A 25,059-nucleotide genomic window follows, 5' to 3' on the forward strand; every position below is an offset into this window, starting at 1 on the left:
TTTATTTGAGCATAAGCTTTTGTGAGCTACAGCTCGCTTCATTGGATGCATTCAGTGGAAAATACAGTGGGGAGACTTATATACACAGAGAACATGAAACAATGGGTGTTACCGTACACACTGTAAAGAGAGTGATCAGGTAAGGTGAGCTATTACCAGCAGGAGAGCGGGGAGGTGGGGGGGGAACCTTTTCTAGTGATAATCAAGGTAGTCCATTTCCAGCAGCTGACAATACATCTGAGGAACAGTGGGGGGAGGGGGAACATGGTAAAATAGTTTTACTTTGTGTAATGACCCATCCGCTCCGTCTTAATTCAAGCCTAAGCTAATTGTATCCAGTTTGCAAATTAATTCAATTCAGCAGTCTCTCGTTGGAGTCTGTTTTTGAAGTTTTTGGTTGAAGAATTGCCATTTTTAGGTCTGTAATCAAGTGACCAAAGAGATTGTGTTCTCTGACTGGTTTTTGAATGTTATAATTCTTGACATCTGATTTGTGTCCATCTTACAGACAACAGGACAGCCATGTTCTATATCAACAAATAGGGAGGGGCTTGCTTCCCCGCACACCAAGTCAAGAGGTAGTTTGGCTGTGGGAATTTTGCATAGCCTATTTCATTTTGAGGCTTCTTTCATACCAGGAGCATAGAACAAGCTGGTGGAGCGCCTCAGCAGGTCTTCAGTCATCACAAGTGGTCACTTCTGCTGGATATCATGAAGGACACTTTCTAGTAGTGGGGGACTTGCCTTGTAGACTGTTTGACCCGGTACAAAAGGAAGCATCATCGGTTATGTTTGCTGCAGGGTAACAGCCTGGGGTTGCTTACAGCTGCCTTTCTTTTTTTTGTGGAAGGGTCACCTATACTATGCATTCTGTCCTATTCCGGTCGTACATAAGGTCCTGCTAAAGATTAAATGAGACTGAGTATGGGTCAGCCTGATAGCCCAGCATAGTCCCACCAGCATTGGTTCGCCCCCTGCTAGATCTCTCTATGGCAACCCACTTCCTCTGCACCTGATCTCTCAGGACCATGGTAATCTCCACCTAAACCTTGGCTCCCTCGACCTGGTGGCCTGAAAGCTTCATGGCTGAAACCAGGAGCGTGGGCCTGGTCAGAGCATATTCGACAGATCCTGTTAGGTAGTAGGAAACCCTATAACAGGGCTGCTTACCCCACTAAGTGGAAGCGATTCTCCCTCTGGTCTTCCCAGCCGGGCAATTTTGTCACTGCAGCTCATTCCAGACTACTACTATACCTGAAACAGCTCGGTTTGAATATCTCCTCAATCAAGGTTTCAGAGTAGCAGCCATGTTAGTCTGTATCCGTAAAAAGAAAAGGAGAACTTATGGCACCTTGGAGACTAACAGGTTCACCTGACAGCAAAATTGGCTTTTCACCCTTAGGTTTCACCCTTTGTGTTCTCACATGAGATGTCTGTGTTTCCTTAAGGGCCTAGAGAGGATGTACCCCCAAGTACGAGAGCACATCCATCCTTGGAATCTCAATCTGGTCTTATTAAAGCTTATGGGCCCACCATCTGAGCTGATAGCATCATGTTTCTTGCTATACCTCTGCTGGAAAGTGGCCTTCTTAGGGGCTATCACTTCCACTAGGAGAGATTCCAGAGATCTGGGCTCTCACTTCAGAACCGCCATACATTCTTTTCCTTAAAGATAAGGCACAGTTGTGTCCTCACCCCACATTCCTCCTGAAAGTGGTTTCTCAGTTCCATAGCGATCAAGCTATCATCTTGTCCGTTTTCTACCAGAAGCCACATGCAAACAGTAAAGAGCGCCTCATTCACTGGATGTTAAATATGTGCTAGCATTCCACATAGAAAGGGCCAAACTGTTCTGGAAGTCCACCGAGCTATTTGTATCAGTAGCAGACAGAATTGAAGGTTTTTCTGTGTCTGCTCGGAGAATTTCCTCATAGATCACATCAAGTATCCTCACATGTTATGAACTAGCAGGTGTTCCACCCTCACCTATCCCAGCTGCTCACTCCACGAGGGTACAGGCATCCTCAATGACATTTCTGGCACAGATTCCTATTCAGGACACTTGCAAAGCTGCAACTTGATCATAGGTGCACACAATCTCTTTTCACTATGCTATCGCCCAGCAGGCCAGGGATGATGCCAGATTTAGTCGAGCTGTGTTGCAGTCAAGCATGTCTGTGAACTCTGAGCCCACCACCTATTCAACTGGTAGGGAGTCACCCACATTGGAATGGACATGTCCAATCACTTGAAGAAAAAACAGTTACTAACCCTCCGTAACTGTTGTTCGTCGAGATGTGTTGCACATGTCCATTCCAAGACCTGCCCTTGTTACTCCTCTTATCGGAGTTGGCCGAAAAGAAGGAACTGAAGGGGCCTGGGGTTGGCCAGCCCCTTTATACTGGCGCTATCAGTGTATGGCACCAGGGGGCACCAGAGCTGACTCAACAGATACCACCGAGGGAAAATTCTGACTATGCTCAGGTCACAAACACAGCTATATTGGAATGGGCATGTGCAACATATCTCAAAACAGCAGTTATGGAAGGCTAGTAACCATTTTTTCTAGGTATAATATCTTAAAACCTACTTAACTTGTATCTTTATATAATGTTTCTTCTGCTTAACAGGACTCTTATTTATTACTTAAGCTTAAACTATTTCAAATATTTAATGTTGTTTGGCTTTCTACTTATTGGTGAAGCTAATAGTGCCCCCTATTATTAAGATTGCCCAATATTTCCCAACCTAATAGACCTTGTTTTCAGTTGGTTATAATTTTGCCAAATTTTAACTATTTGGGTTGAAATTTTCTGGGCTGGCGTCGTCTTCAAGCTGAAGGCTTTTGAGATTTTTTTTCTTTTTTTAGCAATTCAACCAAATGGTTAAGACACTTAAGAACAAGGTAGAGGAAAATATTTTGCCAATGTTAAATTCTGGAGACCTTTACTTTGAAATTCTCTAATGCCCCCATACTTTGGTACAGGGACTTGAAACTTGGCAGGGGGTTATCCTTTGTGTCATAGATGTGCATTTTGGTATCTTCATAAAATACCTCCCAAATTTGCTGAAGTTACAAGCCTTAGAAATCTCAGTTTGTGGATGCTTAGTAGAGATTTCTTTGATTTTATTTGCTAAAGTCTCCAAAGATTCTATCCTTGCTGAGCATGCTTGAGCCTCTCACAGCTCTTAATGCTGACCAGACTGCATATGCAGTATCCCCATGGAGAGAATGAGCATGTTTTATTCCCTCCCACCTGCTGCCTGTGACTGGACTGTGCATGTGCCATTCCCATAGTGCAACCTGGCATGCTCCAGCCCTGGGCTACAAGAGCAAAGCTGGATTTTTGTCTGTAATGACTACTCTCAACTACTCCAGGCTGGGATGAGGCTGGTCACCAGATCTTGGAGCAGGGAGTCTCTCTCTTCTGTGTTCTCAGTGACCTTCCCCTGCTGGTGTCCAGGAAGTGTTGAGGAGAAAGCAATCTCTGATTTTGAATGCAGGGGGATAAGAGCCTGGCCGGTGGGAGGGAAAAGAGTAGACTGGAACTGGACATAGGGGAAAGGACTGAGACTGGAACTGAGAGCTAGGGCGGGGAGGAGGAAAACTCAGACTGGGAGCCTGTGAAGGAAACAATAGAAGCATGGGATTGGGGTCGACAGTGAGATTGAACGAGGAGCTAAGGGGAGAGAGCGAGACTGGGTCTGGCTGGACCAGGAGGCTGGGCTGAGAAGCAGTATGGGGAGAGAGGGGAGACACCTGACAAGGTGCAGGGAGAGAATTGGAGATTGGCTGGGCAAAATGACTAGAACAAAGACCCATGGGGAAGGGAAGATTGAGATTGGATGAAGAGCCCAGGGAAGGAGACAAGTACTGGAAGAAGAGACTGATCAGAAGGGGAGCTGAAAGAGGAGAAGTGGGACTGCCTGGGCAAGGGAAGTGGATGTGGGAAGAATGAGACTGAGAATTGGGGAGGATTGGGACTTTGACAGTGATGCGTTGGAGGGAGACAGACTGGTTGGGTAAACAGGCTGGGGTAGCAAGGAGAATGGGACTGAGGCAAGGAGCCATGCTTGGGGAAGAGGGACAGGGCAGAAGGGGTCAAACCTGTGGGGAAACACAAGTCTGCACACTAGTGCACAATTTCCCAGTGTCCCAAGAGAATGGAATGGAACCCAAAATTGAGTCTTGCCATTCCTCTGCTGTCAGCAAAAATCACTGAAACCACTGACAAAGTGTGTCTCATCTCCCTCTAGTGCTGGTCCAACAGAGGATGACAACTCACTACTGGTATCAGTTGCTCCGTTAGCTCAAGTGTCGGAGGTCTGTTCTGTGGATCTAAAGGTTCCACCCTGCTGATGAACCATATGTGTGTCAATATGATGCCACATGATGGAATTTGTTTTTACAATTTACTTTTTTAAACTTCTAGGAGATTACATACAATGTTGAAAGAACATTATTAAGTTTGCAAAGTCAAGCACTGAAAAGCTTGGAAATGCCAGAATTAAGGTCACCTGTGCAACTTTAATTTGGCCCCCATATGCTTATGCATTATGATGAGCCTAGACTATGTAGACTATCGGTCCTTCATCATTTGAAACTGAGCCTATAACAACAAGTCTTCCAGTCTTCTCTCACTCTGGCCATCTTTCGCCATGCTTGTTCATATCTCCTTGTTAGGAAATCATCCCACCTCTTTGGAGGCCGAATGCGTGGCCGTTTTTGTTCTCGCAGATACCACTCGGATATAGCTGCAGTCCATCTGTTGTCGCTGAGTTGAGCCACATGTCCCGCCCACCGCATTTTGCTGAGCCTACTTTCAACAACAATGTCTCGCACTCCAGACTGCTGCCTAATTATTTCATTGGGGATGTGATTGCAGAGCAAAATGCCCAGAAATGTTCGTTCCATCGCTCTCTGTGTGACAGACAGTTGATGATCAGTCTTTGTCAGCGACCATGTTTCGCTGCCATATAACATCCCTGGAAGCACGGTAGAGTTACAAAGATTTGCACAAGTTGTTTTGCTGATCTTTCCTTGGAGGATGTCCTTGATGTCATTGAATGTGCACCATCCTGCTTTTTTTTTTCTGTGCGACAGTTTGCCTTTCTTATCATGTTACATATTGACTTCCTGGCCCGAATAAACGTATTTATCAACCTCTTGGATCTGCTCTCCTCCAAGAGTTGTTTGGGTTCTTGGCAGAACATCTGATCTCATGTATTTCATTTTCAACTGGTTCATTTTTAATCTGACTTGACTACTTTTCGCGTTCAGTTCTTTAAGCATTCTCTCAAGCTGGGCTGTATTTTCGGCTATCAGCACTATATCATTTGGAAACCTGAGATGATTAACGCCATTGATATTAATCCCTCCTTTCAAGTCTGCTCGTCAAAAAAACAATTCAAGACAGGCTGCGAATAATTTTGGTGAAACTGTATCTCCTTGTTTCACACCTTTCTTGATGGGGATTCGGAGGGGAGTATCGAACAGCGATATGTCCGTGCTGCAGCCAGAGTTCGCTTCCTTTAGGAATGTGATATATTTTGCGCTGATGCCCTGTTCTGAAAGAGCTTCAATCACGGCGTTAGTCTCTACACTGTTGAACGCCTTCTCGTAGTCCACGAAGGCAATGCACAAAGGGAACTTGTATTCCCTTGAACGCTCTAATAGTTGGTTTAGAATGAAGATGTGGTCTATCATGCTATAATTCCTTCAGAAACTGGCCTGCTCTCTAGGTTGCTGTTCATCCAGGTTTCGCGACAGTTGATTTGTTGTTGTTTTACTGAACAACTTATAGATATGCGAAAGCATGTAGATCAGGCGATAGTTCTTCAGATTTTCTGTAGTTCTGTAGATTATGATGTAGTCCTTAAAATTACATGATCCCATTATTTTTTCTACAAGATCCCTACCTCATTCACTGCACAGGATGGACCTGCTCTGGGGATGAATTAGGGTTGTGAATTAGGGGGCTGTTGTCTAAAGGACCCCACCTCATCTCTTCAGAAGCTGGAAGATGTGTAGAAAACGAGGCATGGGATAGCAGGAAGAAGACCGTTTCATGGTTAAGGTAGCTGAATGCTGCTCTAGAGAAATGGATTCTCTCCCTGCGTTTGCCACCGAGTTCTTAAGTGATCTTAGGTAAGTCGCTTCACAGGCAACCTTAATTCTGGCATCTCCTAAACTTTTGAGTGCTTGACGTTGCATTCTTAATGTTCTTTTAACATAGTCTTTTTTTGTGGAATTTTATTTCTGGTAAAGATGAAAAACTGAATTCAGTGGACATTGGGAATGGACAAATCCTTTAGCCTACTATTTGCTACATGAGAAACATTCATATAAAATCTTTGTGTATACTTTATGTATACATGTCTGTCTCACTCAGTATGCTGATTGACACTTCACATCCTGAATAAGGAAATGGGGAATAATTTGTTATGGATTCTCAGTCTTTTAATGAGTTTTTAGTCTCCTTGTGAATGAAGATGCATGTCGAAACAAAGATCCATCATGTATATGTGTAACCTGCTGACAAACCTTTCACGTGTGTAGAGTAAAGTTAATTTAGCTATGTAAACTTGATAGAAGTGTGTGTTCCCCCATGTCCACTCTTTTTTTAAATTCCAAGACCACCTAGAATAGAAATGCAGTTGTTTTAAAGTTTCTAGCTCTTGATTTGAGTTCAGATTTTGAAATGAATTGTTTAATTGTATTATCTTTCCCTTCCCCTAGCTCCACTCTCGTGGGGGATTGTCAAGAAACTGAGTCAGAATGAAGAAAAGGGGAAATATAACCTAAAAGAAAACTCTTAATTTTGAAGTTGAAATTGAGCTCTTTGTGAAAATGGAAAGACATAAGATGTGGGGAGTGCAAAGTTGGGTTTACACCACCTTGATGGCTCCCAGATCTTTGGGAATCACTCCAAATTCCCCGGCTAACTCCAGAGCTGCTCTAAGTTGTAGTTGATTGCCCAATGCTCCAAAGGGCGCTTTCCATAGCCTGGACACAGGAGCCCTTGGATGCGGGAGGCATGGCTGCTATAGAATGAGGGGAAACAAAGTATGAAAAAAAACCCACCTTTTTTATTTAAAAAAAAAGTGTCATTAATCTGGGACAACAAATACTTAAATGCCTTAATCATAATTGTACGAATATTGCATGGCATCACTATTGAGCAGAGTAAGGTTGTGTGAGTGGGTGCCTCAATTGCATTTCCATACCCTTGTCTGTTTGTATTTCTTTTAACACTGACTCTGAACTTCTTGGGTTTCTAATGCTTAGTTTTGGGTTCATTACAACATCTCTGAAATGTTTTATTTATTCCTGAATTACTGATATATATTTCTCTACCTCAACTCAATTTTTAAGTATTTTTGTCTTGTCAGAGGGGGGTATATTACGTAATATATGTAATATTGTGTTTTATATAATATGCAAGATGGGATTTTTGTCCCTTGTGCTACACAGACTTACTGTTGAGAATTAGCCTAAAAGTATCCATTTTATTTACTGACCTTCAGGCCTTGTCTTGACATTCTCAGCACTGCTTTTGAGTTCTTGTGTGGGGAAAGGGAGAATATTGATGCAATTTCTCTTAGTGTTTGTCCTGTAATTGTGATTAATAACAGTTGCTTTCCCTATCTGGAAACAGACAGGCTGGTTTGTCTGCCTACAATCGTGTTGTGATAAATGGAGCTATTTTAACTCTGGTTTTGTGTATCAAAGAAAACAGATGTAGTCTGGGACTTGAGGCTATAGGAAATACAAAGCCTGCTTAACTCAATCCTCATAGTGCTTGTTGTAATGGAAGAACTGATCAGGTTATAAAACAAAGTTTATACTAAAAATCTTTATAGCTATAACTTGTGTATGGACCCAAATCACACAGTCCACCACTTGCAGTGAAAATTCAGTCTTGATAAACTCAAGTTATAAAAAGTAATCTTACAAATATTTTAATTTGAGTTTAAAACAAAGCCCAAGACAGCTTTTCCTTCCGCAACCAATGTGAGCAAAACAACCCCCCCATCTAAACAAAAAAAAATCTTTTATTTTACTTTTTTATCTTAAAATATGCCTATCTCTAGAATAAGAAATATCTCAAGTGGAGAGAAATTCTTAATGGACAATGTGTGACACACCACACTGCTGAACACTATTAGAGATTGAAGTAGGAATTTGAGGTAGAGAGGCTATGTTGCAAATCATTTTCTCTGTTGTAGAATATCATGCTTTGGACTCTGATTATCTTATTTTTGGGTACTGTAAGGCATTCTAGTAAAGGTATAGAAAAAGTCACATAAGTAACCTACAAATATTGACTGTTCCTAGCAGGTGTATGGTATACTTCACTCTGTCCTTTTTACTATATCCAGTGGCCTACTTTTTACCTTAGTGTTCAGTGTCTTCTTTCTCTAGGATATATGTTTCATGGGAAAAATTACTCCCAGTAAGGCTAGATATTTAGGTCCCTGTAGAGAAGCATCCAGCTGCTAGGAGGAGTACGTGACAGTTGGATAAAGCTCATAGATTCATAGATACTAAGGTCAGAAGGGACCATTTTGATCATCTAGTCCGACCTCCTGCACAGCGCAGGCCACAGAATCTCACCCACCCACTCCTACGAAAAACCTCACCTATGTCTGAGCTATTGAAGTCCTCAAATCGTGGTTTAAAGACTTCAAGGAGCAGAGAAGCCTCCCTCAAGTGACCCATGCCCCATGCTACAGAGGAAGGCGAAAAACCTCCAGGGCCTCTCCAATCTGCCCTGGAGGAAAATTCCTTCCCGACCCCAAATATGGTGATCAGCTAAACCCTGAGCATATGGGCAAGATTCACCAGCCAGATACTACAGAAAATTCTTTCCTGGCTCCTTTCTTCATGGGTCCCATATTGCTGTCCTTGCTTTCTGAGTGAGTAGGAGATCCAACACCACCCAAGTGAAGAGGTATGGCTACAGTAGGGCTACATTGCAGTGGCATTGGGGTCCCTAGATTAATTTAAAGCAGTTCAGTGGGATGGATTTATGCCTGGGACCCACAGCTCAACCACCTGGCCTCTCTACCAAGGCCTTTTCTCTGTAGTCCCACTCAGTCCCCTTCCTCACCCCTCCAGTCGTACATTTTGCATCCCCGATGAGACAAAGCTCTGCCCAGTGCCTGTGGATCATTCACTATACCCCAGCTGCCACATTTCACCAACACCCACTCCTCCCCCAGTCACATATCTTCAAAGGTATTAAGGATGGCTCTGATGGAGAGTTGTCCCTCTGTCTGCTTCCACTGGGCAACAGGGCTTGTGCTGCTTTCAGCAGACGGAGGGGTGCATTACATAAGCAGCACAAAGGAGAAGCTACAGCTGAGTGCTGGTAGTGCAAGGAGCAAATGTTAGGTGCCTCGTTACAACAAAATGGCAGATTTCATAGTCGAAATACAGCATTTTCTGGCAGTTTGGCAAAATTCCATATATGCAGAAATGCAGAATATGTGGGGTACTGTATACAATACAGGGATCATTTCACACAGCTTTGAAAATCAGTCTCTTCTGGGTTTGGATGCAGCAGCTATTCTACATCACGAGTGTCACCCTAGTGTTTTCAGGACCGGAGGAGACCCATCTATTCATCCAGCTGATGCAACAGGAGAGTTTATTCTTAAGTAGGTAGAGTGAAATTGCTGAAGATCAAATGTCATGATGGCCACAGGAACAAGGATCCCTACTCCTGCTAAGTGTCAGGCCACCTCTGAATGCCACCAGTGATCAGACCTCTGTTCTGTATCTCAGTTGAAATATTGTCTTATACCAGCATGCTGCTTTTTGTCATGCTATAGAGTTAATACAGTGCTGCATCACCAGCTCCAATTCATGCAGTACCCTGGGTTTTAACTTGGAGGTCTCCATTTTGAGTAGTGGCCAGGCTCAAGCCTGCTTAGCTTGTAAGATTCAGCAGTGCCAAAGATAATGGAAACCGTGGAGATTTGGCAGAAGTGTCTAAGTCTTAGGGTGGCCCTTCATTCTCTCATGTGCGGCCACCCAGGCGCACTCCTTAGAGGGAAACTATCTGTGGACCACCTGAATGGAGCTTGGTCCACAGTTTGAGAATCTCTGGTCTAAGAAACTTACTGTTCAGGACTCGCACTTCTTTAAACTACTCATTATTTTTTACTTTGTTCTGCAACACCAGCCTTATCATTTGCAGTGTATTAAAAATGCTAAATTATGAGCATTTCCCATTATCTTTGCAGTCAGAAATTTGTCATTCTATCTGCTGCGTAACACCTGGCACCTTACATCATCAAAAATGGCTATTGACAAAAGTTCTTCAGAATACATTTTAATAACAGAATTGTAGGTATTAGTCAGTCAAAGGTCCTGAATAAACAGGTCTTTGTGACCTGAAGTTTGCCTAACCTTAGCTTTGGTGGATCACCAGAGAGCAGGTTCCCTAGGCATGGACACTCCATTGAGAGTGTCTTGCCCATCTGTCCTGCAGTGCTTCACCCCAAGCACAAAGTAAAATGATCCATAAAATCACAACTCTCATGATAAAACATGAGATAATGTCTCACAAAAGTGGGTTCCAAACTATTTAGGATACCCGTAGAACAGGGGTAGGCAACCTATGGGATTCACGCCAAAGGCAGCATGTAAGCTGATTTTCAATGGCACTCACACTGCCCGGATCTTGGCCACCAGTCTGGGGGGCTCTGCATTTTAATTTAATTTTAAATGAAGCTTCTTAAACATTTTAAAAATCTTATTTACTTTACATACAACAATAGTTTAGTTATATATTAGACTTTTATAGAAAGAGACCTTCTAAAAACATTAAAATGTATTACTGGCACGCGAAACCTTAAATTAGAGTGAATAAATGAAGACTCGCCACTTCTGAAAGGTTGCTGACCTCTGCCATAGACCATAACCAACGCTTTCAGGTGCTCTCGACCAAAAGAGTTGTCAGTGCATACCATGTGGAACATCAGCATTATGTGGTAACCACTTGCCTCATTGGAGGTTGGACTACTGCATTAGCTGAAGCTTCTAGGTATTTTTGAGGCAGAGTTCCAAATAGAGCACGTTGTGGTGATCTAGCCTTCAGGTTTCAAGAACCTGGATTACTATGTCAAGATGCATGAACAATCACAGCTGAAAAAGTACTGTTGCTTGAGGCATTCTAGCAATGGATCTGATGTGATGAGAATGTGAATCATATTGGCAAAAGTTGGACATGCACTTCCAATTGATGTATGCATATCTCCCTTCTCATATTTTAAAAAAAAAATCCAATTCATGAAAAAATTTATATTTTCTTCATGCATCACTGAAATAGCTCATTTATTAAGAAATCCTTCTGTTTTCATCCTATTTCAGTTGAAATCAGTGAAATATCCAAATGTATCAGTACATTTAGGAAGAGAATAAGTGCATATTTGCTTGGAACTTCATTGTACTTTGGTTATTTATAACCTAGTTAAAGGGTGAGAATCCTAGGATACACTTTTAAAATTTTATACGCAGTTTATAGATCTTAACCATATTTATGAGGAAAATGCAGTATAAAGATTGCACATAGATGTATAGACCTAAATGAGCTGCATGGCAGCTTTCATCTCTTCTATAACATATAGGGATCTTAAAAATAACATTTGTTTTCTCGGCTGAATTTGTCCTGTTCCATTTTGCAAACAGTGGATCTCTTCTTCCTGTTTCTAATGGTGCTTGAAATTACATGACTGGTTTTGATTACTTACTTATGCACCAGTATAATCAATTGTTAGCACATTTGTTGGGATTGGGCATTTGCCATTTGTTTTAAAATTTTAAAGTCAGTCCCATATTTTTCACCTTGGATAATTAGTCTCAAATGTCTTACGAAGGATATTATGATGTTGCATTGTGGTGAGGCAACATGATCCCACAAATAGTTTCTCCTGATAGGACTAATAGGAAAAAGAGTAGCAGCCCCAAAGTACAGCTATTGTGGTGAGATATAAAAGCATACATAAACAGCTGCTATGTAGTTAAAGATGTGCATGTTGGTTCAATTTTAGTGGCTTTTAAATATAACTTTTAAAATACAGAAACCTGATATCTGGAGATTTTCCTCTATTCAGAAGTAAGCTATTGTAATTCTTAATAGTTTAGGCTCAAAATTAGATCTCTGTTTTGTTTTGGAAGGTAGTCTTTCTTTCAGATCGATGTTTTCTTGTAGTTAGTTTTTTTTCACAACTCTGTGTGTCTCTAAGCTGCTCCAGTAATTTTAAGAAGCTTAATTACTTTTTTCAGTAAAACATCTCAAGGAATCTTGTTCTTTTCCTGCCCTTAAAAGAATGAATATATATCTACACAGACTCTAAAAACTTCTGAGATCCAGGCCCTTCAATATTTAATGTATATGAAGATGGTTAATTTCTTTAATATGTAATGGGGTATCCTGTGTAGATAAAACAAATGGAATAATCACAAGATGGAAGCAAACTTAGTGAGATACTAAAATTAGCACTGCCTTTCTGTATAAATGACACCATTCCTAGCCTCTGTAGTTGCATGTAAGATGGTAAATAGAACAATTTAAATTTGCTAAGGAAAACAATTACTTTAACTTTCCGTTTTTAACCTCTTGATTTAAAAAAAAATTAATTGCAATAGTTGATAAGACTATGTAAAACGCATTAGCCCTGGACAGCAGGAGCTCACAGCCCAGTGCTACCAAGGGGTTAAAAATCTTTTATCAAATATGTTCATGGAGGACCACTGATGTATCTTCTGTACAGCTTTTTTACTTTCCAGTTCACTAATCAAATGTATGTTAGATTTATTATTGTAAAAGTATAAACCATAGAAAATTTGACAAGATAGATGTGTAAATTATCACTCTGACAGAACTAATGATGCACTCCAAGCACCTTCTGTTTTCCAGCACTTGGTGAGTGACTTCATTAAATATGCAATGGCTGTTTGGTGTCTGCTCAGACGGTAGTTCAGTTCCTCATGGAATTGCATTATTACTAGGGGTGTAAAAAGAGGCAGGCATGCTAGCTGTTGGGCATCCTGCTGTGGTTCTAATGTGCTCCATCTTGTTGGAGCAGTTGTTTGCAGTCTTTTCAGGACAATTACATCCGTGACCACAGGACACATTCACTGAAACTATATTACAGATAACGGTTGAAAATGGCAATGAATGTTCTTCAACTCCTTGTCTCTAACTGCCAAAGTTAGATTGCTTGAAGTGATGGTCAAGCCATATCCACCGTCTTTATAGTTTTTTATTAATTTAACTAGGCAAAAATATCACTTTGCTTAGGAGACAATAGAATTGTAATGACAAGATATTATAGAGGGGGATTTCTTATGGGAAGACTATGAAATAAGACTGGCAGTTATTCTTATTGCATATGAATTTTAATCTCTACTACATACTTAATACACATGTACAAATAGTCATTTTTTACTACATTTCAGGATTGTTTTTTCAGCTTTTTTTTTGCAATATTTTACACTGCTTTCTTTCAGTCAGCACTGTAGCTAGTTTATATTCCTTAAGGTATAAACAAAAATATTCTGTTCTCCAGTGATGTCCCCATCATTCATTTTTCTGATGACAGTTTGATGGCTACCCTGAGAATGGGACACAAAAGATGGTTTGAATTTAGCTTCAGATACTCTTAAAGACTTCCGAGAGGCAGATGCTATAGTATATCGCCTCCTCCTGACAAATGGATTGTATCTTAGGCTGGCAAGCTAAATGCTATCCTGTAATGAAAGAATGTCCCCTATTTTGATCTATTAAATCAGGGTTGATTACTTAGTTAATTAATAAATAACATTCCCATAAAATGTCTATTTAAATTAACCATTAAAATAACTTGTTTATGTGACAGAAGTTGAGATAAATTGCTGTTTTATCCAACAAATGTAAATTTGTCATATATAATTTAGAAAAAACTGTGTAAAAACCTCTGAAAATTAGACTTCTACATTGTGAATTTATATTCACAACTACTGAGAATGTACTTTATGTTGAGATGTGTCTAAACTGAAACATGCCACTTTTAGGTGAGTGAATATTACATTTTATACTTTACCAGTTTTAATTTCTCCATTAGAGATTTCCATGAGTTTTTAGGCTGATCCTATTTTAAACCTGAAGATCACTTTTAGCATATTTACTTAGTGGTTAAAACTTACTTTTTCCTGCATAGAACTGTTTTTAGGCTAAGCAGAACAATTCTTTATATGTTTTATTTTTATTTATTTCCTCCTAACATTTTTCAATTTCTTAATAAGATGAGGGTCTGGGGCTCTTTTTTAAAAATGTATGCAGTTACCATTTCACTATTTGTAATCTGACACATGATTTCAACCTAAACTTCATCTAAATTTCATAGTTTGCAAAGAAAGTAGACAGTGTAGAACACAAGCTTCCTCTGGGAGTACACTGAGCTTAATGAGCTTGATAGTCTGGTAGGCTCAATAAATCAAATAAAGCAAAACATTTCTCATTTTTGAATAAAAGCATTTATCACACAGTGTTTATTCATTCATGGTCGTAAGATTGATTGGCTCCTAGTATCATGCCACATATTGAAGCATTTTTGTTTTTGTTTTTCCAGTGGGCAAGTTGCGAAAGCAGTGGATGAAGGAGAGTATCTCTGATGTTGGCTTGGGTATGCTTAAGTCTGTCAAAGAATATGTGGACCCCAATAACATCTTTGGAAACAGGAACCTTTTATAAAACCCTTACTATCTGAAAATTTCAAAATTACAATTTTTAGCCTCATTGTACTGTTATCCCAGTAATCAAATATAACATGGACTGAACTTCAAGAGCTAATATCTTTCTTTTATTGGTTTTCCTCCAATAAAATATAAACATTCACTATTAACATTCACAGATTTACTGACTCTACTCCTAAACCTCTTAAAACATAACCTGGCAGAGGCACATCAAGGTATATACCAGCTTGCAAATGCAGATATAGCATTCCAAGTTTGGTTAGGCAGTACTGCCAATGATTATTGTTTCCATGCTGGATGAAGCCAGCTGTTCTTTATTAAAGCATTCCCTGCAAGAACAAAGACTGACATTGGTGTTGTCTACATAAACAGCTGCTCACTCAGCCTCTTGCTAGAGGAAAGTTGCTGGGAAGCACAAGAGGTAGATTACACTAAGGGAATACTTCTGTGTGCTGAAGGGTTAATCAAGTAGCAGTATAAATGTAGGCTTTCTGTTTAAAAGATGCAACATAGTTCTGTAGGAAGTTTGGCTTCAGTCTCCCTTTCAGCATTGAAAAATTTAAAATCTTTGAGAAGAATACTTAACTAAAGTGTAGCCTGAGTTGTATTTGCATTGCTGGGATAATCTTCTTTAATATGCTAGTCAGTCAGTCATAAGTTTTGTACAGAACAGCAGACATTTCTCATTGTATATTAACAGGTTTGTTACATAAAATTATTGCCTTCATGAACACTGCACTCCTAATGTGTCTAGTTTCACTTTATTTTTATGTAGATGCAAAATAATCCTTTTTTCCCCAATAGCAAATGTTTTGGCTATTTTAAAACAAAACTTTGCCCAGCACTGTGTCTTGAAACAGGTCTCAACAGTGTCAAGGTTGAAACAGTTTTATTAATCTAAAATGGAGAATATACTGTCTGAAAATGAAGTTTCCAATTTTAATTTCTTATTGGCCTTTCTGAATTACTGGTTTACATAACTAGTAGCTGCAAATATAGTCCTTCATATAATCAAAAATATGGAACTTATTTTCTTAAACAATCTGTAAAACAATATCAGTCCTGAAATAATTTACATTAAAACCAGGATCTTAAAACAAATGAAATTAAAATTTAAAATTTTGTCAATATTCATTATTCATATTTTGAGATGGATTCTTTTCTTAAAGCAAATGATCCAACTTTTGATATTTAAAGTATTTAATCATGTAGGATAGTAACGCAAAATGTAAACTATCTTTACGAGGACATACTGTCTAATTAGCTAACTGCTATACAACTCTATGTGGGCAGTTTCGACACCTTTATAGAAGTCACCTTCACATGAAAAATCTAAATTTAAAATCAAGGCATTTGTGTTTTTAAACTATTTTAAAATAATGTTAGTAATAAAACATTAAAGATTATAATTTTATAATCTATAAATTAACAGATATAACACCATAGTCTGACAACATAATTTAATACTCATTTTATTTTAAATTGACCATACTCTCTCATCCTATTGCTTGAAAAATACTGCATATCTAACCAAAACTTGGAAGCTATTTTATAACTAACTTAGAATATCTGAGGAATTGTCAGATTGAAGTGTCACTAGAGGAGGTTTTGGAATTAAGAAACTTAACAGTAACAAGTAACTGGGACCAGATGGCATTCACCCAAGAGTTCTGAAAGAACTCAAATGTGAAATTGCGGAACTGTTAACTATGGATTGTAACCTCTCCTTTAAATCAGCTATTGTACCCAGTGACTGGAAGATATCTAATGTAACACCAATGTTTAAGAAGGGCTCTAGAGGTGATTCTGGCAATTACAGACCGGTAAGTCTAACGTCAGTACCAGGCAAATTAGTTGAAACAATAATAAAGAATAAAATTGTCAGACATATAGAACATAAATTGTTGTGCAAAAGTTAACATGGTTTCTGTAAAGGGAGATCATGTCTTACTAATCTATTAGTTCTTTGAGGGGGTCAACAAACATGTGGACAAGGGGGATCCAGTGGACATAGTGTACTTTGATTTCCAGAAAGCCTTTTGACAAGGTTCCTCACCAAAGGCTCTTTCGTAAATTAAGTTGTCATGGGATAAGAGGGGAAGATCCTTTCATGGATTGAGAACTAGTTAAAAGACTGGGAACAAAGGGTAGGAATAAATGGCAAATTTTTAGAATGGAGAGGGGTAACTAGTGGTGTTCTCCAAGGGTCAGTTCTAGGACCAATCCTATTCAACTTATTCATAAATGATCTGGAGAAAGGGGTAAACAGCGAGGTGGCAAAGTTTGCAGATACTAAACTGCTCAAGATAGTTAAGACCAAAGCAGACTGTGACGAACTTCAAAAAGATCTCACAAAACTAAGTGACTGGGCAACAAAATGGCAAATGAAATTTAATGAGGATAAATGTAAAGTAATGCACATTGGAAAAAAAATAACCCCAACTATATTTACAATATGATGGGGGCTAATTTAACTACAACTAATCAGGAGAAAGATCTTGGAGTCATCGTGGATAGTTCTCTGAAGACCTCCACGCAGTGTGCAGCGGCAGTCGAAAAGGAAAACGGGATGTTAGGAATCCTTAAAAAAGGGATAGAGAATAAGATGGAGAATATCTTGTTGCCCTTATATAAATCCATGGTATGCCCACATCTTGAATACTGCTTACAGATGTCATCTCAAAAAAGATATACTGGCATTAGAAAAGGTTCAGAAAAGGACAACTAAAATGATTAGGGGTTTGGAACAGTTCCCAAATGAGGAGAGATTAAAGAGGCTAGGACTTTTCAGCTTGGAAAAGAGGAGACTAAGGGGGGATATGATAGAGGTATATAAAATCATGAGTGGTGTGGAGAAAGTGAATAAGGAAAAGTTATTTACTTGTTCCCATAACATAAGAACTAGGGACCACCAAATGAAATTAATGGGTAGCGGGTTTAAAACAAATAAAGAAGTTCTTCACTCAGCGCACAGTCAGCCTGTGGAACTCCTTGCCTGAGGAGGTTGTGAAGGCTAGGACAATAATAGGGTTTAAAAGAGAACTTGATAAATTCATGGAGGTTAAGTCCATTAATGGCTATTAGCCAGGATGGGTAAGGAATGGTGTTCCTAGCCTCTGTTTGTCAGAGGGTGGAGATGGATGGCAGGAGAGATCACGTGATCCTTACCTGTTAGGTTCACTCCCTCTGGGGCACCTGGCATTGGTCACTGTCGGCAGACAGGATACTGGGCTGGATGGACCTTTAGTCTGACCCAGTGCGGCCATTCTTATGTTCTTAATAGCTGATTAAATATCACATAAAAGATCATGACTATCCAAACAGCACTTTCAAATATATTAATTCAAAAGATAGCAAATTAAAACAATTCATTATAGTCTGAGTCATAAAATAGGAAATTACTGTGGTATTTTTAATGCAGCTATAATTTTTTAAATCTTTGTTTCATGACATTTTAGTTTAAAAAGTGAATCCAGCCTTCATGTATTTTACTTTTAAAGTTTTGGCCCATGGAGTTCATGTTTCAGCAGCACCGAAAAATTTGCAGTCATGGTTAGTGTTAGGAAGCTCTGACTTCCAGCACTATATGGGTAAGTGTTCCTTATTCAACATGTACAGCATGTATTTCAACAAGGTGAATCTGTAATCTTTTTTTATGCTGAGGCTTTCTCAACTTTGAATACTGTGCAAATGGTGGATACATGTCTGCAGCTGGAATCCTGCTGACTACTAGTATCACTCTGCTAGAAGTCAGTAAATATGTGCCTCAAAATACACAGCATGTCTAACTATGAAGAATCAGATTTATGAATGAATGGATATATGAAAACCATTTTCTTTTTGGAATATGACAACACAAGCAGAATTACAGTAACAAGGACTTGGTTTCCTTATGGCAATTTTACTCAATATGAACAAGTTGTGCTGTCTCCAAAGTCTTGTTAGCTCATTTGATTTAAAGTACTATCTGGCACTACAAATGCTACAGTTTCCCCTCCCAGTGTTACCTTCCTAACCATGTTTCCCCATCCTTTATATGTTAATGGAAGTTGTACAGGTAAATCTCTTCTCATGCAGTCGTCTATGCACCCATAAATCTGTGATTATAACCGGATGTGAAGTTGATATCGCAAAGTAAAAATTTACATTAGTTTTGTCTTGTGTAATAAAGTGAAATAACTTGGAGCTCCTACATGCAGTAATAGCAGTGGACAAGCCTGAGAAAATGGTAAATTGCAAATTAATGTTAACAAATTCTAATTAGTACACTTCTTACAGCCATTTTGCTTAGTTTCTTCTTAATTTTCTTTTTTTAAACAGTGTCTTATGGATTGTTCAAAGCCTAATTTAAAACCCTGCATCTGTAAAATATACATATCTCTAGTAGCTTAAAAAGTGAGAGATTCAGCGTTTCAGTATTTTTTGAAAATCAACATTCCAGATAAAAAGTGTTTGGTTATATTCTTGTAACGCATCTACTGGAGACAAAAGTACAAAACGGAAGCACAACCAATTGTAAAAAAAGACTATTTTTAATGCTAAATTAAGTCTTCCAACATTTTTCCTCCCCTACTCTCTCTCTTCACACAGGCTTCACTTAGTGTAGCTGCAGTCTATTCAAAGATGGAGTTTGGTCTATGCAGATCGTCTGTGTAGTCTTGGCAATGCGCGTTACTTTTCGTTGTGTGAGGTACCTTGGCCATGTTTCCAATACAAAACAAGCAGTTTTAACTCACTTTGTCACCACTTGTATTTAAAAGAAACTGCTAGTTTTCTCTGGTTTTCAGTAAAATTCAAAGCTGTAGAATGAGGGTGTTGACTGTTATCTCTTTACAACTAGAATATACCATTCAGTCACTCTTAAAGAAGTTGGGTGTAATGTCATTACAGGGAACTTCTTTTAAGAAGTAACATGTACAGGTTTACGGCTTGGAAGGCCAGAAGGAACATCAGATCTCTTCATGGCTTTGTCAGTACTGTGCATGTTGCTTATTTTGATAGGATACATATAAAGATGTCCCCTTTTCCTTACAGCTGTGAACAGAGACCAAGTTAAATAGTTCTTCCATAATAATGCTAATTAACTGAAACCAACCTAACCAAAAGAGCAAGGATGCATAAATACTGAAATCCAGAAAACAAACTGTTTCTCAGTCTTTGAAATTAGTATCTATCAAGATTGTAATTCAACTTTCTGCTAATTAAGCCAAACAGTGTTTGTCATTTAGTGTGAAATTAACTGTAAAACTCCAGTTGTAATGTTAAGAGATTATAGAACTTATATTATTAATAAAAAGAAAATGGGCCTAAACAATCCTGCTTTTTCTTTCTCATCAGGCTGTTCAAATTAACACTTTTTTAAACTTTTGTCCTTTTTCTAGAGACAAAAATTTGCTGAGATGCTTTAGATATTTATCAAGAATGAACTCCGTCTGATGCAAATTTCTAAGGCTGAATCAGAAAAATAAGAAAATATAGTAATGAAGGCTTTGCACTTTTACCTTGCATTTCAAATAAGGTAGGATTCCAGGAACCAGAAGAGCACTTCTGTAATCACTGTTTTGTGAAGATAGGCAAAGCAACAGCCAGCTCCTGTGAACAGCTTAAGCTCTTCAGGAAACTATCTGATGTTTTCATCATCTCTTGTAGATGATGGAGAACCATTTTCACTGACTGTAGTATTAGTCCCTTGAAAGTCATTGCTGAAAAATAAGGTACAAGGATTCTTCTGTTTCTCTAGTCTTTTCTCTCCTAGCTGTCCCTTGTCACTCCAAACTGTATTCCATTTGTTTACAGGTTCCGAGTACTGTTCAGTCCCTTGCTACTTTGTGCATATGAGATACAGTCTCAAAACTTGTGGCACCTTAGAGACTAACAAATTTATTAGAGCATAAGCTTTCGTGAGCTACAGCTCACTTCATCGGATGCATTTGGTGGAAAAAAAAAAATTTGGTGGTTTTTTTTCCACCAAATGCATCCGATGAAGTGAGCTGTAGCTCACGAAAGCTTATGCTCTAATAAATTTGTTAGTCTCTAAGGTGCCACAAGTACTCCTTTTTCTTTTTGCGAATACAGACTAACATGGCTGCTACTCTGAAACCAGTCTCAAAACTGTTTGTGCCCCTATATTTGAAGGCATGCACATGCAGTTATGAATCATATGTGCACCTGAGCAAATTCATTTTCTAAAGGATCTTTACATCACTCATGTAAAGTTTTGGTGTGTGCCCTTTAATAGGTTAAAATCTGATTTACACATCATACAAAAAATTCTTTGCTGGGAAGATGCTTAGGAAAGATCTATTTTTAATGTAATTCTATGAGTTCATGTTAAAAATTACTTTAAAACTACAAAATTTTAGTGGGAAAGGTGGAAAAGGCTTCTAAATTACATGGTTTAATTTGTTTAAACTGTTATGTAAACACTGTACATTTTTAGTTAGTAACTTTAGTTGCATCCAGGATTGCTCCTGGAGAGGGAAAACTGAATCTGCAAATTAAGCATACCATTCTTTTAAGTTACTTGGAAAAATTTAATGTTTTCATTAAATTGAAATCTAAATGCATACCACATTAAGCAAATACTAGAAGACACTTCATAGCTCTCCTAAGACGTGATCCAACTCCCATCAAAGCCAACATCATTCATTTTACTTTAAATGAAAGCATACCTTCTATAGTAGTTGAATCCATCTTAGCAGCTGGATAAACACATTAAATAGGCAAGCCCATGGGCACAGGGCCTGATAAATGCCTTACAGGTTCCCAGTTGATAGAATATGACCCATGTTTTACTTCCCATGTTGGCTCCCATCAAATTCTATGTTGACTTGAAATTTTCTTGATTTTAAGAGAATTAATGGTTACAGTCTTTTATATCTAACCCATCTATTCTAATAGGGTCCCTCTATTTAAAATTTTAATTAATAATTGCATGTATTAATGTGTAATATCCCAGACCACCTGTTGAGCTCAGAATTGGCAAATCATTGGTTTGTTCAAGTTACACCTTAACACCATAGGGACCTTTTGAGATAGGCCTTTAAGAGATACATTTCATAACTGTAGACTCCGTTCTATTTTGGAGAACCCAGTCTACTACTTCAACACTAAGGGTATGTGGATATGCCACTGCTTTTTAATAACTTTTTTTCATAATGCCATAAAGCATCCCATGGCATCCCTTTTAAGGAGACTATATAAAAGTATTTATTAATTAAACTAACGAGACTTGTATCTACAAAAATCAGACCAACTCAAACAAGCTGTCTCCTGAGACTGTGATTGTAAAGTATAATCTGACTCTTCCAGCACTTCAGATGAAACCACAGATTAACAAATGACTGCCCTTGTTTTAACACTTAAATGTGTATTTGAAGCTTACATCTTTAATGATCAAGGATGTTAAACAATTTTTTTTAAAGCTTTGCAGTTCAGTTTTACACTGTTTACCAGAATGAGTCTGGGCCCTAGATGCTACTGCAATACCAATGATAAAACGAAGAGACCCGAAGAGCCTGGACTTCTCTGCCATACATCTGACACGAGAGTTTTGTTGGGAGAAGGGTTAGGCAGCATTAGCTGCATGGACAATTTATACATAATAATTAATGCCAATCAACATGTGTTGATGGAAAATAGATCCTGCCATAGTGTATTTTTTGATGCGATTACAAGTTTGGTTGATAAAGGTAAGTGTTAATGTAATAGATTCCTGTAAGGCATTTTACATGACACTGCATGACATTTTTATTAGAAACTAGAATGATACAAAATCAAGATGGAACACAGTAAATGGATTAAAAACTGGCTAACTGGTAGGTCTGAAAGTAATTGTAAATGGGGGATCATTGACTATGTGTGTTTCTAGTGGAGTCCTAATATTTAAAATTTGAATCAATAATACAAAAAAAAATTTATACTGAAAGCTTGCTGATAAAACACAGATTGAAGGAGTGGTAAATAATGACAGGTAACTGATACAGATTGATCTTGTTTACTAATAACTTAGCCTCAAGCAAACAGTGTGTTTTAATACTGCTAATGTAAAGTGATAGATCTAGGAACAAAGAATGTAGGACATACTTACAGGATGGGAACCTCTGTACTGGGAAGCACACACTCTGAAAAGGAATTGAGGGTACTGGTGGATAATCAGCTGACCATGACCTGTGATGCTGTGGCCAAAAAGGCAAATGTGATCCTGAGATGTGTAAACAGGAGATTCATCAGTAGAAGTAGTGAGGTTCTATTACTTTCTATTTGGCACTTGTGTGACTGCTGCTGGAATACTGTTTCCAGTTCTGGTGTCAAAAATCCAGTTTATTGACATCATTCTTGAAGAGGTATGGGAGAGGAGCCACAGGAATAAATCAAGGATTGGAAAACCTATTTTATAGTGATAGACTTAAGGAGCTTAATCTGGTTTTAGTTTAACAAAGAGAAGGTTAAGGAGTGACTTGATCAGAGCCAATAAGTACTCGCATGAGGAACAAAAATGTGATGAGGGCTCTTCAGTCTAGCAGACAACAAACAGTATTGCAAGAGCCAAGGGCTGGAAGATGAATCTGGATGAATTCAGACTAGAAATAAGGTGGTTTTTTGGTTGTTTTTTTAACAGGGACAGTAATTAACTTTGGAACATCATAAAGGTTGTGGTGGATTCTCAGTCACTAGTAACTTTTAAATCAAGACTGGATATTTTTCTAAAATATATGCTGTAGTTCAACAGAAGTTAATTCAGGGAAGTCCTATGGTCTGTTATGTAAGAAGTCAGTTTAGATGATCACAATACTCCCTTCTGGCCTGATAATGTATGAAACTGTTGAATGATATGGGTAATGTCAGCTGTTTTAAAACTACTGCTGGATAAAGGCAGTGGCAATAGAGAAATAGGAAACCTAAAACAATAGTAATGGTAATACTGATGTAATGAACTCAATTGACTATCCTAGTAAATGCTGAAGAAAATGCAAAAGCTTAGTATGTGTACATAGGACAATACCCTTGCTGTCCAGTAAGTCATCAATCTGAATAGATGCAACCCTAGGGACATAGGAATAACGAGAAGGGACGAATACAGCGATTGACCTTTATTTCTTTATCAAATGGTAGAAGCCATCAGCATTTCCTGACATAAAGTCTATTAGAGTTGCTGGCCAGGAAATCCTGACTGCCTGCAGGCAAAGGGTTTAAAGGCAGTTCTGAAAGTCAAAATACACAGCAGCTGGGTAAATAAGTATTAGGATCAGGAAATAAATGCCATTCATTTAAGAAAGCAAATCTGGCTAATGTTAGGAAATAGAGTTAACATTCATTTCACTCTGGCCTTTCTTATTTAAAAGAAAAAATCATGGCTTTAGAATACCACTTGCTGTCAGGCCTTGGGCAATAATACAGAATATGTCACTGTTAGAGTGTGAGCTGTGCTTTATTTCCCTTTCTGTCTTTTGTAAGTCCATTCCTCAGGTGATAGGCCTGGATTTCAATTCTCTCAAAGGTTGAAATGCCTGGTTCCGCCACTCTAGAACTGAATCTCTTGGTGGCAGCTCCCCTATTGCCCAGCTGTTAAGTATCTGTAAAACTTTTCCTCTAGGGGCCTATGACCAGTAGCCGATTAAAACTGCAAAAACAGTTTCTTCAAAACAAAGCAGTATTCTTTCACCCGAAGGTACATAGCATTACTTATCCCTGAGTAAGGGGATAAAACAATAAGGGTCTATATGCACATTTCCCCTTACCTAAACTTTCATCTTTCCTATCAACTGTCACCCTGCTTGCTTCCTTCTCTGAGCTGGTATGACCATTTGCTTGCTGCAGCTTGTCCTTTCCATCTGCTGCAGATAACCCACTCAACCCCTTCTTTTCCCTAGGCCAGGTCCCTTAAGGTTTAGTATCCCCTTTGATCCTAAGCTCAGACCTGGGAATAGTAAACCTTGCTAGCCTGGATGGAATCAGGCAGAAGCACTCCCCAACTCATAGTTCCCCCTATTGTTCAATTAAGGAGCCTTATCTCTGATTATTTCATATATTTGCTTTCTTTGATTAACTCTAAGCAGTCAGGCAGAGTAACATCAAACAGGCAAACTGAGGTGAATGTTTAGTTTGGTTTTTTTTAATCAAACTACTTTATTCTCCACATAATACTATGGGGACAGTTTAGGTCCTGTCAACACTACTGCCTTTAAGCTTATGACCAACTCCCTGACCTGGTTCTAAGACAATGGGGCTTCCCTTGCTCCAGGTGCTGTTCTGGAGTTTCAAGTTTCTGGAGTTTTAATGCTTTGTGTGTTATGCAGAGGCCCAACTAACAT

At 38.8% G+C, this 25,059-nt stretch overlaps 1 protein-coding gene and 1 long non-coding RNA gene across 4 annotated transcripts in view; one reads left to right on the forward strand and one right to left on the reverse strand.

Moving 5' to 3' along the window:
• The window catches only part of AGPS (alkylglycerone phosphate synthase), a 159,501-nt gene extending 144,017 nt beyond the window's left edge, over positions 1–15,484 (forward strand). For all 3 annotated transcript variants that reach the window (XM_043505391.1, XM_043505392.1, XM_038422213.2), the window contains one exon: positions 14,623–15,484. In XM_043505391.1, coding sequence (XP_043361326.1) covers positions 14,623–14,744 — 122 coding nt within the window. In that variant the 3' untranslated portion in view covers positions 14,745–15,484. The remainder of the gene's footprint in view (positions 1–14,622) is intronic.
• LOC122458139 lies at positions 3,032–10,782 on the reverse strand. The gene is made up of 3 exons (XR_006278020.1): positions 10,614–10,782; positions 7,773–7,777; positions 3,032–3,042 (listed from the first exon to the last, which is right to left on the reverse strand). It is a non-coding gene; the product is annotated as an uncharacterized LOC122458139 (long non-coding RNA).
• Positions 15,485–25,059: the final 9,575 nt, after the last annotated feature.

The sequence above is a fragment of the Dermochelys coriacea genome, chromosome 11 (assembly GCF_009764565.3).
Source record: "Dermochelys coriacea isolate rDerCor1 chromosome 11, rDerCor1.pri.v4, whole genome shotgun sequence".
NCBI classification, from domain to species: Eukaryota; Metazoa; Chordata; order Testudines; family Dermochelyidae; genus Dermochelys; species Dermochelys coriacea.